At 40.7% G+C, this 15,211-nt stretch overlaps 1 protein-coding gene and 1 pseudogene across 1 annotated transcript; both read right to left on the bottom strand.

Annotated features, from left to right (window-relative positions):
* Window positions 1-1,152: 1,152 nt before the first annotated feature.
* On the bottom strand, window positions 1,153-2,112 carry LOC115077221 (annotated as a pseudogene).
* Window positions 2,113-11,088: 8,976 nt separating this feature from the next.
* LOC115077220 (olfactory receptor 6Y1-like) lies at window positions 11,089-12,024 on the bottom strand. Its single transcript, XM_029579506.1, has one exon. The coding sequence runs from the start codon at window positions 12,022-12,024 to the stop codon at window positions 11,089-11,091; it is 936 nt and encodes a 311-aa protein (XP_029435366.1).
* Between the last annotated feature and the right edge of the window lie 3,187 nt (window positions 12,025-15,211).

Raw genomic sequence — 15,211 nt, 5'->3', positions numbered from 1 at the left:
GGAACTGGATTCAGACCACCAACTCATTCCACGCCAACCAAGGAAACAAGGTAGACCATGACTGAGAAAAAATGCTTTATTTATCTATAACACGCATGTATTTAAACCACTCAGGTTGTGAAGGAGGGAAGTGCCAAATAAACTGAAAACAAACACTGAAATTTGAAGAATATCAGGTACAATTGTGATTCCCCACTTCTCAAATATGAATAATAAAATAATACCATGAAATACCATGAAAGTAGAATTCTCATTCTCCAGAGGCAGAATATCTGACCAAATAATCACGTGAAGATGGCCACCCAACTGGATATTAAGTTCCAGACCCAAGCGTTGACTAGCTGATCTTGGAGAAGGCTCTCTGTTACTGTCGGTCGCATCCCGTTTTTTTCCCAGCAGAAGCTAAAATTACCATAATAACATCTGATTGCACAGTATCTATGTTTTTCTATATCATTTTACTGGCCATTTCTCTACCCACTTACTTGTTGCAGGGAATAACTGGATTAGAATACCCAGTGTGGGTTTTTTAATTTTTATTTTTTTTTGTTTCCTCTAGGGAAAGAGGCCCTTATAAAAATCATCGTATTGCTCTGTCCTCTAATAACTTTTGAATCATTCATCCAATTTCAATAAAGCTTCTGCTGAAGACAGCAGAATGCCTCAATATCCCGTCCCCTCTCTCCTATCTCCCAGCTCATATTTTTCAGCTGCCTGTGATAATCCCTTAGCACTTAGAACCTTCTTTCCATTACATATAAGGAAGCGGGTTAGTTCAGTCCAATTAAACTGACATCTCCGGAAAGTCAAAGCACAATATGCCATCAAGCACAATAATCAGTACGTTGCCTCTTTACTGACACTGAGCACTTTTTTTAAGCTGTCTTGCCATTGTTTAGAGCCTGCGGTCACCATTCCTTGCCTAGTTTTCTGAAGAGAAAAATTGCCTCTAATATTTAATGAGATGCTTATCACACAGAAATTCATATAATAGTGTCCTAACAAGGAAGGAAAACTAGGCATCATGAAATATCCACACATTTCATTATTTCCTGGACTGATATCTCACCATACAAACATTTCAGCTCCTGGTAGAATTTCACAAGGCTTCGCATGACGAGCCAATGGTATTTGACACCAGTTGGGGAGAATTTATTGAGTACAATTGTCCTTCTGTGGAAAGTCACTGACCTTTGCCAGCAGTCTCTTCAAGGCCTCTTTCACCTCCTGATTTCTCAGGCAATAAATTATAGGATTTAAAAATGGTGTTATGATTGTATAAATAACAGAGACCACCTTATTGGAATTGAAAGAGTTTATCCTCCTGGGTCTTGCATACATGAAGATCGTGGCTGAGAAGAACATGGTCACCACAGTAAGGTATGAAGCACAGGTGGAGAAAGCCTTCAGGCGACCCTTAGCAGTTGGGATTTTTAAGATAGTAACCATTATGCACACGTAGGATTAGATGGTAGCGAAGAGAGGGATCAACAGGATGATGAGTGCCAAGACAAAGTCCACCAGCTCTGCTAGGGTCCTATCACTGCAAGCCAAGTTCAACAGTGGTGAGATGTCACAGTAGAAGTGGTTGATGATGTTTTCTTGACAGAAGGCCAATCTTGAAAAGAAGTAGACCTTGATCAAGGAGATCAGGAAGCCACTGATCCATGAACTGGCAGCCAGCTGAAGACAGAGTTGGTGGCTCATGACAGTGTTATATCGTAGAGGATTGCAAATGGCGACATAGCGGTCAAAGGCCATGACAGCTAGCAGGACGCACTCTGTGCAGACCAAGGCAATGAAGAAGTAAAGCTGTGTCATGCAGGCATTGATGGAAATGCTTTCCTTGTCTGACAGGAAGATGGCTAGAAGCTTGGGGACCGTGACCGTCATATACCACATTTCCAAGAAGGATAAGTTCCCCAAAAAGAAGTTCATGGGTTTGTGGAGTTGGTGGTTCACCTTGATGATCACAATGATAATAATATTTTCCAAGACTGTCAGCAGGTAACCAATAAGGAAGAGCAGGAAGAAGAAAATCTGAAGCTCACGGATAGTTGGGAACCCCAAGAGAATGAAGCTAGTCACCTTGGTCTGATTTGTGTTCTCCATGGTTCAGAGACTTAGGGTTTGCAGGGTCCCAAAATTAAATCAGTGATATGGGATCACACCTTCTGCTGTAAAGCCAAGCAACCTTCTAGTTGCAAGTGATGATCTAAATAAATAATGAAAAAAAAGAATTACATCCTACAAAATTACAGTGTGGTAAGGAAGCAATTAGTGTGCTTAAGTGAGAGTGCATTCAGCTGTAAGACAGGAAGATCTGCCACTGAGTCTTGGTGTGACCACAAAGATCACCTTAATCTTTCTGTACCTCAGTTCTAATCTCTGGCTCTGTCACTGACTTTCTGTGTATGACCCTGGATAAGTCACTTTGGAGACAATATTCAAAGCCCACTGAGTAGGTAAAGATAACAATGTAAATTGGCCCAGTTTCTTTAGCTGAACATACATTCACATATACCCTGCCAATTTTGAGGCCAAATATTTGAATAAATCTATCCACTCAAAATTTGAGTGGGTAGGTTTAAGACAGCCATTTGCACAACCAAAATTGCGTGTGTAGATTTAGCTCATTAACACTGAATAGTGTGATACCCAGCTAAATTCAAGAAATCTGCCCAGGAACACCCTCTCTTTTTTTTTGCAGAGCTAAGTTTGTGCATCTAAGTTTTACCCCCACAGATTCAGCCCCTTCGAGTGACCAGATACTTTACCAGTTAGATATACTCAGTTAAACCTAGTTTTAGCTGGGTAAATCTTTTGAATATCAAACCCTTCATCTCTCTGCGCTTCATTTCTACTCCGTGACTCTGCATGTGATTGTGGGGGTGAGTTACTTTGGGGTACATTTTTAGTAAGCCATTTCAGCAGTGGGATACACGAGTCCACGAAAATAAGTCAAAAGTTACGTAACTACAAAACTTCCCTTGTGCAATTACCCCAGCTATTTTTATGGTTGGATTTACATGCAAAAAATTCTATGGATGTATATTAAAAATTCAATATACATCTATAGTTTTCTCTCCTTTTGTAAATACGCTGCCTCTGAGAAGAGCTATTTTAATATGGCAGAAAGTACATGTATAGGGAAATATGCACATCCCATATCCATGCAACCCTCTTGTATTTCAGCCCTATCATACACCCTGCATCATCTCAAACCCTTCTATATCTTAATCCTGAAATATATTGCCGTATTTATTAATATCTCTGCAGTGATCACTGTGTATCACTAATACACTTTCTGCATCTCCACCTTGTAATACATTATTGAATGGATTTAAACTCTTCCTGCATCTCAGTGCTGTAATATATCTTTGTATCCATTAACTCAACAGCTGCTCAGCTGCAATACATCAGATTATTCCTCAATACAGATTACATATAGCCACATATCCGTTTATACTATATTTTAATTGTGTGACACATTGCAGTATCTATTTATTCCCTCAGTGCCATAATGCACCCCCATATCCTTTCATACCCCTTCTGTATCTCCATGTTGTAATGCATTGTGTTTTCACTAATGCTCCTTAAATATCTCAGTGTTGCAATAAATTGCATTATTATTGTTTGTGATCAAGCTGTTAACGTTTTTTCATTCATATGTTCTAATGTTCAATGTATCGCTACCACACGATTGTTCTGTTGCATTGTAAACCGGTATGATCTGTATGACATACAGGAATGTCGGTATATAAGAATCTAAAATAAATAAATAAATAAATAATCCTTGGATTCCGCTTAAGTCTTAAAAAAAAAAAAACACGTGTTCTGCAGACTCACGTCATTGGGTTGCTCTACTGCTGCACTAATAAGAGTAAATCTTCCTTGCATCCAATTCACATTTACCTGTCTGCATCTTCAAGTCCTGTCATCCTCGCTGTATCACCTTAACCTGTCTATGTCCAACTCATCCAAAACCTGGCCTTGCCATTGTCATAACGGTTACATTCTTGCATCTACGGTGGAAGATAACTTCAAGGATCCAACATGAAATTTTTATGTCATATAAACACACTTTTGCCTTTCCTGTATTTTCAAGGTCAGCTTTAAAATGACTGTGACCAAACAACTCACATCTGATGCGACTGGGGGGAAAAAAATTGTGCTCAAGACCTTATCTCCTTATCACCTTCCTTCTGCTGTAAAGACACCTCTCCTCTGCACTATAAACCTGCTGTTATTCTATGGCTGGAGCAATCGCTCTGGTCCCTGGTGATTAGCAGGAAGTTGTAATGATCTTGTTTTTTATTTATTATTTTTCCAGGACCTTTTCAGACACTTGAATCATTTTCGAAAGTTCCAAAGGGCTTTCTGGTGAGACCTGAGGACTTCAACTTACAAACCATAGAAGGAGTTAAGAAATAAGGATTCTGAGGCCCATCAAGTCTGTCCTGCTTCAGGCCGTAGATCCTATTTGATCCCTGGCTTTTTCTTCATTTTTTCACACCTAGGGATTCTCCGTCCTAATTTCCATGGTTTCATGAATTCTGTTAGTATTCTTGCCCAGAGGCGTGCTAAGGGGGGATCGAGGGGGGGCAGTCCACCCTGGGTGGCAACAGGGGGAAGGGTGCCATTGCCGCCAGCAGTCAAAGAATGGGGAGACTGGCCCTGTGAGAGTAATGTCAGTGTATGAGGGTGTGCAGATATGTGTGTGTGCCTGTGGGTGTATATGTGTGAGAGGTTACCTGTGTGCAGGAGTGAGGGTGGGGACGAGAGAGAGGAAGCATGTGTGTGCGTGTGTGTGTGTGTGTGTGTCTATGTGTGGGAGTTAGAGGAATTGTGTGTGAGAGATAAAGAGGAAGCGTATATGTGTGCAAGAGAAAGAGAGATGGAGGAAACGTGTGTCTATCTCTTTCACACACACATACACTCAAGCTCTCTCTGTTTCTCACCAAGGGTGTATGTGTGTGTGAGACAGAGAGAGTATATTTTGTTTGTGTCTGTGTTTGTGTGTGTGTATCCCAGTTCACGACAATCTCAGGGTGACAGGTATGGAGAGTATGGGGATTTTAAAAATCCTTATTAGATTTAATTACTTGGTGTTATTTGAATTGTCTGCTGTTTTGAAATATTTTATCGGTTTAGGACATTTTAAAATTATATATTGGGGGGGGGGGGTGCGCTTCTGTTCTCGCCTCATCCATCTCTCCCAGAAGGCCATTCCAAACCTCTTTCAGTAAAGAAACATTTTCTGTTCTTACTCCTGAGTTTACCCCTCTTGGGCCCTCTGTAGACCTTCCATGAAAAATGTTTGCTTCTTATGAATTATGTATGCTTTCAAGTTATTCAAATGCCCCCGTTGTATGCCCTCATCTCTCGTCTTTATGGAATACATGTTTAGGTCCTTAAGACTCAAATCCTGTGGCTTTTGGTTCAGAAGTTTCACCATTTTGGTTGCCCTTTTCTGGATGGACCATGTCCCCTTCGTTTATGTCCTTTCAGAGGTACAAACTCTAGAACTAGACAAAATATTCTAGTTGAGGTCTCACCACTGACCTGAAAAGCAGCATTATCATCTCCTCTGTTCTACTAGATATGCATTTCCTTATGCGACCTATCATTCCTCTGATTCTGGCCACCTCTTTATCACTGTTTTGCTGCCTTGAGATCATCAGTAGTGTTCACCCCCATGATCTTTTTCCTACCTAGTGATCTTTGGTATCTCCTTTCCTTCTTGTACCATTCCCTTGGATTTCTGAAGCACCCAAACGCATGATTCTGAGCTTTCATTGCATTGCAACTTAGCAACCAAGTACTCAATCACTCCTCAAGGTTTCCTAGTTCACCCCCTGCCTACTCGCTTAGCGGTGTCCACCCCATTGCAGATCATAGTGTCAACTACACATTTTTCCTACTAACTATTCCAGAATATTGCTCATGAAGGCATTGAACTGAATTGGCTGCAGGCCAGATCCCTGAGGCTCTCCACTCATCATCCTTCCTTCTTCAAACTTTTAGTCAACAATTTTCAAATGTAAAGTGAGTAGATATTTGTCTGTGCAAAGTATTTTAAAATGGTTCAATGGCAGGGGGAAATGGGGAAATGGATTCAGACAGCAACCAACTAGGTTCCTGACATTTGCAGTCTGGAGAACAGATAAGCATGGGGGTGATTTGCTGGTGTGGCAGTTACTAGCCTTAACCAATAAGCCTTGATACTTTTGATGCAACTCCAACTTTGCTTTATGCTTCAACAGCAATGGGAAAAAGGAAATATGGATTCAGACAACAACCAACGAGGGTCCCAACTTTTACAATCTGGGGAACTGATGAGCAGACAGAAGGGAAAAAAAAACACAGGACTGTTTCTATGGCCAAGTCCATAAGCAGAGCACATCAAGCAGCACTGTCTGAATTTTCAAGAAGGCTCGTCACCCAGTAAACATGTTGCTAGCAGTACATTTTTTTATGGGTTATCATAAGGCTTGGGGATAACTGCACGGAGTGGCACTTGCTAAACTTAAGAGAAATATGGGGGGAAACCTGCACGGCACGGCAGATAATACCATAAGAAGCTTGCTGGGCAGACTGGATGGGCCATTTAAGTCCTTTTGTGCCGTCATTTCTATATTAGTATGTTAATAATAGCCATATCTTGCAATTATAGAAGCCTCTGAGGCCTCCCTTCAGGTGTTTAACTTTAAGTACAATTGTGTTTCTTACTTCAGGGATTTCCATTAATAAACGGCAGGGCAGCATTCCTTGATTGCTTTCCATCAATGTGAGCAGCTAAGCATGGGGAGCGCTCAACATTTTTAATTAATCCTCTTTTCTCCTCAGGACTGAAAAAAATTCAGAAACAAAGACAGAGGAGGAAGACTTGAATCTTTGTTTTTTCCTGATAACTGACTCAGTTTCAAACTTTATATATATATATATATATTTATATATATTTCATCTTGAAATTATAGCAACTTAAAGACAGACCCACATGAAGGTCTGTGGCACAGGATAATCAAGTATAAGTTTCTTGGGCAATGGGACTCCTTGAATGCTCAGCTGTGCCATGAGGGCCAGAGAAAAAATGGCTTCTGCTGTTGCAGCCACTCCTGCTGGCCATGGAGTGGTGGAGAGGGCAAGTCCTAAAGAAGAATCTCTAGTCTTCAAGGGGCCTCATCTCACCGGGGGGGGGGGGGGTTAGGGTCAGGGGTAGCCTTATAAACATCAGGTCTGTAATGGGGATTTTTCAGCTATTCATTTCTTTCTCTTTTTTTTTTCAGTGTAGTATTAACTTTATTACGTTTTAATCATTTACATGACATGACCAGGATATATAGGACATTTAAGGATATCAAAACAAGAAAAAGAAAACAAGAATTCATATCAAGTCCACAATAAGGAGGAGAAGCAAGAAAACAATCCCATCAGTTAGAGACAATAATATCCGCACAAATGCCACACTGAGAGCCAGGGCCGGCGCAACAGTTAGGCAGGACCGGGCAGTAACATAGAGCGGCGTCAGTGGGTGGGACACCACTGAGGCACACAAGGGCAGCATTTTCAAAAAATTTGATGGAGGTGAGAGCAGTTACGGAGCACTCACCAGGTTGAGAGAGAGAGAGATAGCGTGAGAACTGTAAGAGGGGGAGGGGGAGGGCGGTGTTACATTGGACTTCCTGGAGCGCTACAGACCCTTGCACCAGCCCTGCTGAGAGCCCACCCAAATCTGAACAAAAGGAAATCAAGATTTATCAACCCATAAAGTCTCCAAATGTGTCGGGTCCAAAACGAAATATCTGTCCTGCTGAAAATTAACCATACGTATGCAAGGACAAGAAAAAAGAAGCTCCCAAGGAAATATCACACAGTTTCAAAATGAAGATGGGAGCAAACATATCTGAGCCACTTGCGTCACATTTAGGTATCATTTTTTTTATCTGGCATAAAATACAGTTTAGACAGCGTGGTGGATTTACCTTCAGTAAATTGTAACACCTCAGAAGCATATTTTTTTTTAAAGTTCTAAACCAGAAAGCAGATGTGATTTTGGAAAATAATAAAAAAAAAAAAAAAAAACCGGGGACGGAAACTTTCAAACCGGCGCACATTCGTGCGTGCATGTCAGCCAGTGCCCAGGGACGCAGCTACTTTATAACTGGTGCTGGTATATGTGCACAAATTATAAAACAGCCCGGCCGGGCGCGCACGCATGTGCGCTGGGATTTTAAAAGGGGTGCGCGCCCACACCATTCCCAGTTCATCCACCAGTTCACCCAGTTAACAGCTAGGTCCTCCAACCCCTCTCCCCCCCGGTTTGATAGCCTACACCCCCCCCCCCCCCCAGTTATCCCACACCCTTTAAACCCTTCCGAAATGGCTCGATCCTTTTATTTTATAACTTATACGTCATCCACAGTAGAAGTAAAATTATGCAGCAGAGGACCTTAGTGTGTGCCAGGGTGGGTAAGTATGTACGCATGCATCCCTTGACCAGGCCCTGAAATACCCCCCCCCCCCATGCCACACCCAGACCATGTCCACACCCCATACCTTTTTGGGAACTTCTCAGAGGTGCGCGTTGCGGCATTTACGCGCATATATGGGCGCTTTTTAAAGACGGTTGGTGCACATGATCCCAACCTCTTTGCGTAATCCCCTAATTTTGGTGCACGACGGGCTTTTAAAATTCACCTTTAAGGTTTTTAAATCTCAGCGAATTCTCAAAGGATGAATATTCCAAGATATCCTTTAATCCTAAGGTTATAGAGGATTGAAAATTTGTAATCGTAGTCAAATGTGCAGCCACCTGAAATTCGGTTTGCCCTATCCTACAATCTATCTCTGTTAGCTTTATGGAAACACCAGAGGAGAAAGAACATAATTAATAGAATTCAGCAGTCTTAGTTACGTAAGAATATAAGAATATAAGAACATGCCATACTGGGTCAGACCAAGGGTTCATCAAGCTCAGAATCCAGTTTCTATCAGTGGCCAATCCAGGTCACAAGTACCTGCAGGATCCCAAGGGTATTTATTTATTTTTATTTGACAGTTTTATATACAGCAGTTCAGGTAACATAGTTACTAATCACTTCGGTTCACATTTCAACAAATATAATGACAATATAAAGACTCGTTTATAATGTCTTACATAGAACAGGGTGATTTAACTTGGATAAAAACTAATAATGAACAGGGGGAGTAAATTTATATACATATGTCTTGTATATACATGAGTGGGTTAAGAGAATGCTTGGTTGAACAGCCAAGTTTTGAGTCTTTTTTTGAAGGTTGGTGTCGATTGTTCGAATCTGAGATCTGGTGGGTAGAGAGATTCCAAGCTGCTTATCCCAAGAATAAGCAGTGAATTTCTGCAAATCCACCTAAATAATTGTTTATGGACTTTTCCTCCAGGAACTCGTCCAAACCTTTTTTAAACACAACTACACTAATAGCTTTCACCACATCCTCTGGCAATAAATGCTACCTTCCATATGTCCCTATGAGAGACCTCAAGTTTCCTTTAATAAGTATCTTATAACCAAGTCTTAAATTGTCTCCTGATAACATGTTATACTCTGCTTTTTGCCGAGATGATATAGTTCTGTTATCTGTACTGCGTTATTTCTTATAACATGTTCATTGTATAATGTTGTTACTCTGTAAACCGGGGTGATGGCACTCAGCTATACTTCGGTATAAAAAAAGAATATAAATAAATAAATGTTGTGTCACTCTGAACTCAAACTCCAAAAGGCTGAAGAAGAGGGACTGAATCATGAACGGACAAATAGGCAACACCCAACTTGGAGGAAGCTGAAGCGGAAAGTACCCCTTCATGTTCCTTCATTAAAGCATGAAGATGATCACTGGGGTGAGATGTTGTATCCCGCATGGGACCAGAACTGGAACCATTTTGAGTTAATACTTGATTTCCGGGTATAACAGAAAGCACAGATGGTGAAGAGTGCCCTTCAAAATTAAGAGAAGTGTCCTCCAAATAGATATTCAGTGTCACCTGCAGTGATGATTGAGGACAAAGGGCATGGGAGTCCATTGGCTCTCTTAACGGTATAGACGCTTTAGGGGAAAACACGATCTTCCCTTTTCTTTTCTTGCCCGTACCTCAAAAGGAAAATAAAGGGATATAAGGGGAATGTCCCTTATGTGCATCTGCAGTGGTGCGCCACAGGCCACCCAACAGAAATAAGGCGGTGGTACAGTCCCTATATAAAATGATACAACCTCCTTTGAAATGTCATGCCCAGTTCTGGATGCAGATAGAATAGAGAATGATATGATCTTTCTGGTGTACAATCATCTTGTGAAAATGAGAGAGCTGAGCATTCAAGCTGGGTAGATTGATGCCCTCATCTGGCTCCTCTGCCCTAGGTGACCTGCACTGTGTCAGATTCCAATAACCACAAGTTATTGCTATTACCATTCATGAATTTGTCTTGCAAGTTTGTCTTGACTGGATTATAACAGGGGCTAACATTTTTGCGTATCCATACAGTGCTGCCTATGTCTTGTAATTTACAGAATGATAAGTAATAAATAGCTATTGAAAGAACTCAGTGCTCAGTCTGAGTCCATCCAACAACACAGCAAGAAAACCCACTGCTGTCCACAGCAGCCTTACATTATTAGCATGTGTTCTGTAGACCACACGGCAAAGAGCACTAACCCAGTTGGCTGGTGAAATTTAAGGACACCTGCAGACATATTGCAGCATAAAGGAATATTCAGATGATGAGTGATTAAAAGCACTATGTTGTGACCAACTGAAGTTCCTTCTTCCCCAAAAATGGAATATTTTCCTTGCAACCTCCTGTTGGAGCCTGGATATTGGAGTTCATGTGAGCCTAGCATTAGGATGATCTCATCTGCGTCTCTGTCTCCAGATCTCCTCCTTGAGGGAACGTTTTTGTGTGTATGTGCCTATTCTGTAAGAAAATCCAGATGGAAAGACATTGGGCAGAGCTCCACAGAGGATGAGGAGGAGAAGAAGGGATGAAAAATAAAAAGACAGAAACTAAACAATTTAGAGACATGTATCTGCCACTCTTCACCCCACCTTTACAGTCTCCTTTCACTATGCATGGTTTTCCTCCAAACCTCTTTCATCTCATTATTTCTGAAGCAGTAAATGATGGGATTCAGCAGGGGAGTGACAGTTGTATAGGACAGAGACACCAACTTGTTGGAGTCAAATGAGTAGATGGCCTTTGGCCTCGCATATATGAATATTGTTGAGCCAAAGAATATAATGACCACAGTGAGGTGGGAGCCACAGGTGGAGAAGGCCTTTTTTCTCCCTGTAGTGGTCGGGATTCTCAGCACAGACTTTATAATATAAATGTATGATGTCAGTATAAAAATGAGAGGAAAAATTGTTATTATCACTGCAAAAATAAAGTCCACCATTTCTGCCTTTCCCTTATCTGAGCAGGACAGATTTAAGAGAGGGGAAACATCACAAAAATAATGGTTAATGACATTGGAATGACACACATCCACCCCAGATATGAAATACACCTTAAACACAGCAATGGTAAAGCCGCTGATCCAAGACCCAATGGCTGCTTGTTTACAAAGTCGGCTGGTCAAAATGACCGGATAGCGCAAAGGATTGCAAATGGCCACATAGCGGTCAAAGGCCATGACAGCCAGCAGGACACATTCAGTGCAGGCCAAGCCTAGAAAAAAATATAACTGGGTCATGCACGCCACAAAGGAAATAGTTTTATCCTGTGTCAGGAAGTTGGCCAACATCTTGGGTTCTATGACTGTGACATACCACATCTCTAAGAAGGCGAGGTGGCCGAGGAAGAAGTACATGGGCTTGTGGAGTTGGGCGTTTAACCGGATTAATAATATGATAATGATATTTGATGTCAATGTCAATAAGTAGCTGAAAAGAAACAGTAGAAAGAGAAGGATTCGCAGGTTTGGGGAAACAGGAAATCCAAGAAGGATGAATTCTTTGAAAGCGGAGCTGTTTTTCCTATCCATCTTCTACTTTATTCCATTTCTGAGCAAACGTGAAATTAAACACAATAACTGAGTGATTGATGGTAGCATATTGATAGTTAACATGAAACAAAACTTTACAGGGAGTGGTTTGTTAAGTGGTTTGAACAGAAGCTGTGAACATCAGCAACCGGTAAACAGAAAGGGGAGATGACAACATCAACTTACACAGAGCTGTAGTACCACTGCATCAAGTTTCGAAACAAAATAGGCAAGGTTGGCCAGGAGTGGCAGGAGGTGACAGATTGACCAGCATGAGTAGCAGGCTGACATAGACGCACTTCCCAGCTAAGGAAATGACTTGTATGATTCCTGTGAGTCTTATATGTCTGACAGCTGGAAGATATCCTTAGCTAGAATGGTGTAGGTAAGTAGGAACAGACTGAATGGGTCAAATGGTTCCTATCAGGCCAACATGTTACCTATGACCTTTTGCATCTGTCACGACTCAACCTAATATAAACATTTCTGGAGGATAATCTTCTCCTTCCTCAACAGATGAACCACATCTCTACTGAGCAGACCTTCTTCATTGAAGGAAATATAGACACACCTAATAAAAAAAAAAAAAGATATGATTTAATTATGTGGATAAAGAAAAACAGAAATATAATATGGGAATACTAAATAGAAAGAGACTGAAAAAAACAAAATTGAAAAAGAGATTCAGAATAACCTTGATAGAGATGGAAAATAGGTAATGGATAGATAGATGGGAAGATGAATGGACAGATAAATAGAATAACAGATGTACAGAGAGATAATTAGATACATAGATGACTCGATGGACAGACAGACAATGATGGATAAACAGATGGATGGACAGATAAATGGATAGATAGATGATAGGTAGACAGATGAATAGACATCTGAGGAGACGGATGAATAGGTAGATGGATGGATACATAGAGAAACAGGTGGATGCATAATAAATAGGTAAGGCGGACAGTAGATCATAGTCAGACACTTGGCTCAATGGATAGAAAGACGGATGGATAGTAGACAGATAAGAACATAAGGCTTGCCATACTGGCTCAAGCCTAATATCCAACAGTGGCCAGTCCAGGTCACAAGTACCTGACAGGACCACAAAAGTTTGATAAATTCCATGATTTCCCCAAGTCTACCTTAATAATGGTTTATGGACTTTTCATCCAGGAACTTATCTAAACCTTTTATAAACCCAACTACCCTACCCTAACAGCTTTCATAAACCCTCTGGCAATGAATTTCAGAGTTTAATTATGAGCTGAGTAAAAAAATATATATTTTCTCCTATTTGTCTTAAATATATCAGTTAGTAAGTTCATTGAATGTCTCCTACCTATTCACTTTTACCCTTTCCACTCCACTCATTATTTTATAGATCTGTATCATAGCTCCCCCTCTGCTCCAAACTGAACAGCCCTAACCTCTTTAGCTTTTCTCATAGGGGAATCTTTCCATCTCCTTTACCATTTTGGTCACCATTCTTTTTCTAATTCTGCATATATCTTTTTTGAGTTGATAGAAATAAAGAGACAGAGTGAAACAGTTCTAGTAAACTGCAGAATGCCTGGGAGTCAGTGAGGCAACTCAAAGCAGCAAATAGTCTATCAGCAATAAAATACAGCACTACCAGCCCTCCGTGACTTTCATGTCACTGCTCCCTTTTAAAGCCATCCTTATTTCTACAAAGAGGGCCTGATTTGCACACTTAAAACTGGGTGTTTGCACATGTAAATGCACTTCGCTCATGTAAGTGGGCTTTTGAAAATTGCTACAATGAATGACATTGAATTGTCCATAGGTTTCACCTGTATTAAATGCACTTAGCATGGGTAAATGGCTTTTGAAAATTTCTATGATAGTATGTTACATTTACATGCATAACTCCTTTGAAAATTCACCTGAGAAGCTTTTCCCATGGGGTACTGACTTCTGAATAAATGGATTAGTCTTCTGCTCTTAAGTAGTTAAATGGACCTCTGCACCCCATAGTTAAATGGATCTCTTTACCCCATTGTAATGCAGCATTACATTTGTTAATACCACTTTGAAGGTCATAGAGATACACAGGGTCAGAAAGGGACATAGTGTCGATAGAGAATAAATTATAAAACGGAATGAACACGGACACATATGCCAAGAGATGAAGAGAGAGAAAAAACACAGAAGGCTGATGGTGGACATCGATGATAAATACACAAGGTCAGATACATGATAGAAGGATAATGGTTTAATAGATCGCATATCAATTAATAAAACTCCTGTATCTCAGCCCTGCAATATAACTTCATATCCGTTCACCCCCTGCTGTATCTCACACTGGAGCGCATCCCTGAATCCATTCACCTCATCTCCTGTATCTCATCTCTCTAACGCATCCCCGTACCCATTCCTTCCCCTCCAGTATCTCAGTGCAGAAATGCATCACTGTATCCATTAACCTTTCTTCTTTTTCCTTGATGTTTTCAGATATTCTCTTATAATGAAATCCTAATGTGCTGCAAGTTTACCTCACTATGCAGAAGGTCCCAACTCCTGATTGCTCTAATGCCTTAAAATCAAGATGCTTTTTCCTATCTACATCTTTGAGTGCCATCCTCTAGTCTTTTCAAGGTATCTTCATAAACATGGTGTCTCTTTGCTGCAAACATCTCCCTTTCATGCAAAGTAACAGCCAATTCATTCCATTTCAGCTATGAGAAATATCCAGAGGGTTACTGCATAGACAAACACCCTCACCAGTGCTTAACGTTTTCCTTCTTGACTTTAGTTATGAAAATACCAGAGATTAGTTTAATTCCAACAATAAAACAAAGGGTGACCCCTTTTTCAAGATGTCTGCTCTCTTTGCATGCTTTACCCCTGCCAGGATACTTCACCCCTTCAGTGTATACCAGCTGTTACCAGTCTCAGAGCAGAGACGTCTTTCTCTCTCTCGTTATCCAATGCATGACAGGAAGAGAAAGCAATGATCTCAGCTCATCTGTGCACTTTTATAGACAAGATGACTGAACGTCAGGATCCCCAGGGTACTCACGTTAAAAAACTATGTTCTTTAACTTCAGGTTACAACTTTCAAATTGTGTGTGTGTATAGTAATGTGTGTGAAAAATGAGAGAGATTAGATTCTTCAATAAGTTTTTAATGTTTTTGCTTTCTCTTAAATATTTTGCAATATATC

This window comes from Rhinatrema bivittatum, chromosome 16 (assembly GCF_901001135.1).
Source record: "Rhinatrema bivittatum chromosome 16, aRhiBiv1.1, whole genome shotgun sequence".
Lineage (NCBI taxonomy): Eukaryota > Metazoa > Chordata > Amphibia > Gymnophiona > Rhinatrematidae > Rhinatrema > Rhinatrema bivittatum.
Note: the sequence above shows the minus strand (reverse complement) of the source record. Positions and strands in the feature narration are given on the sequence as shown.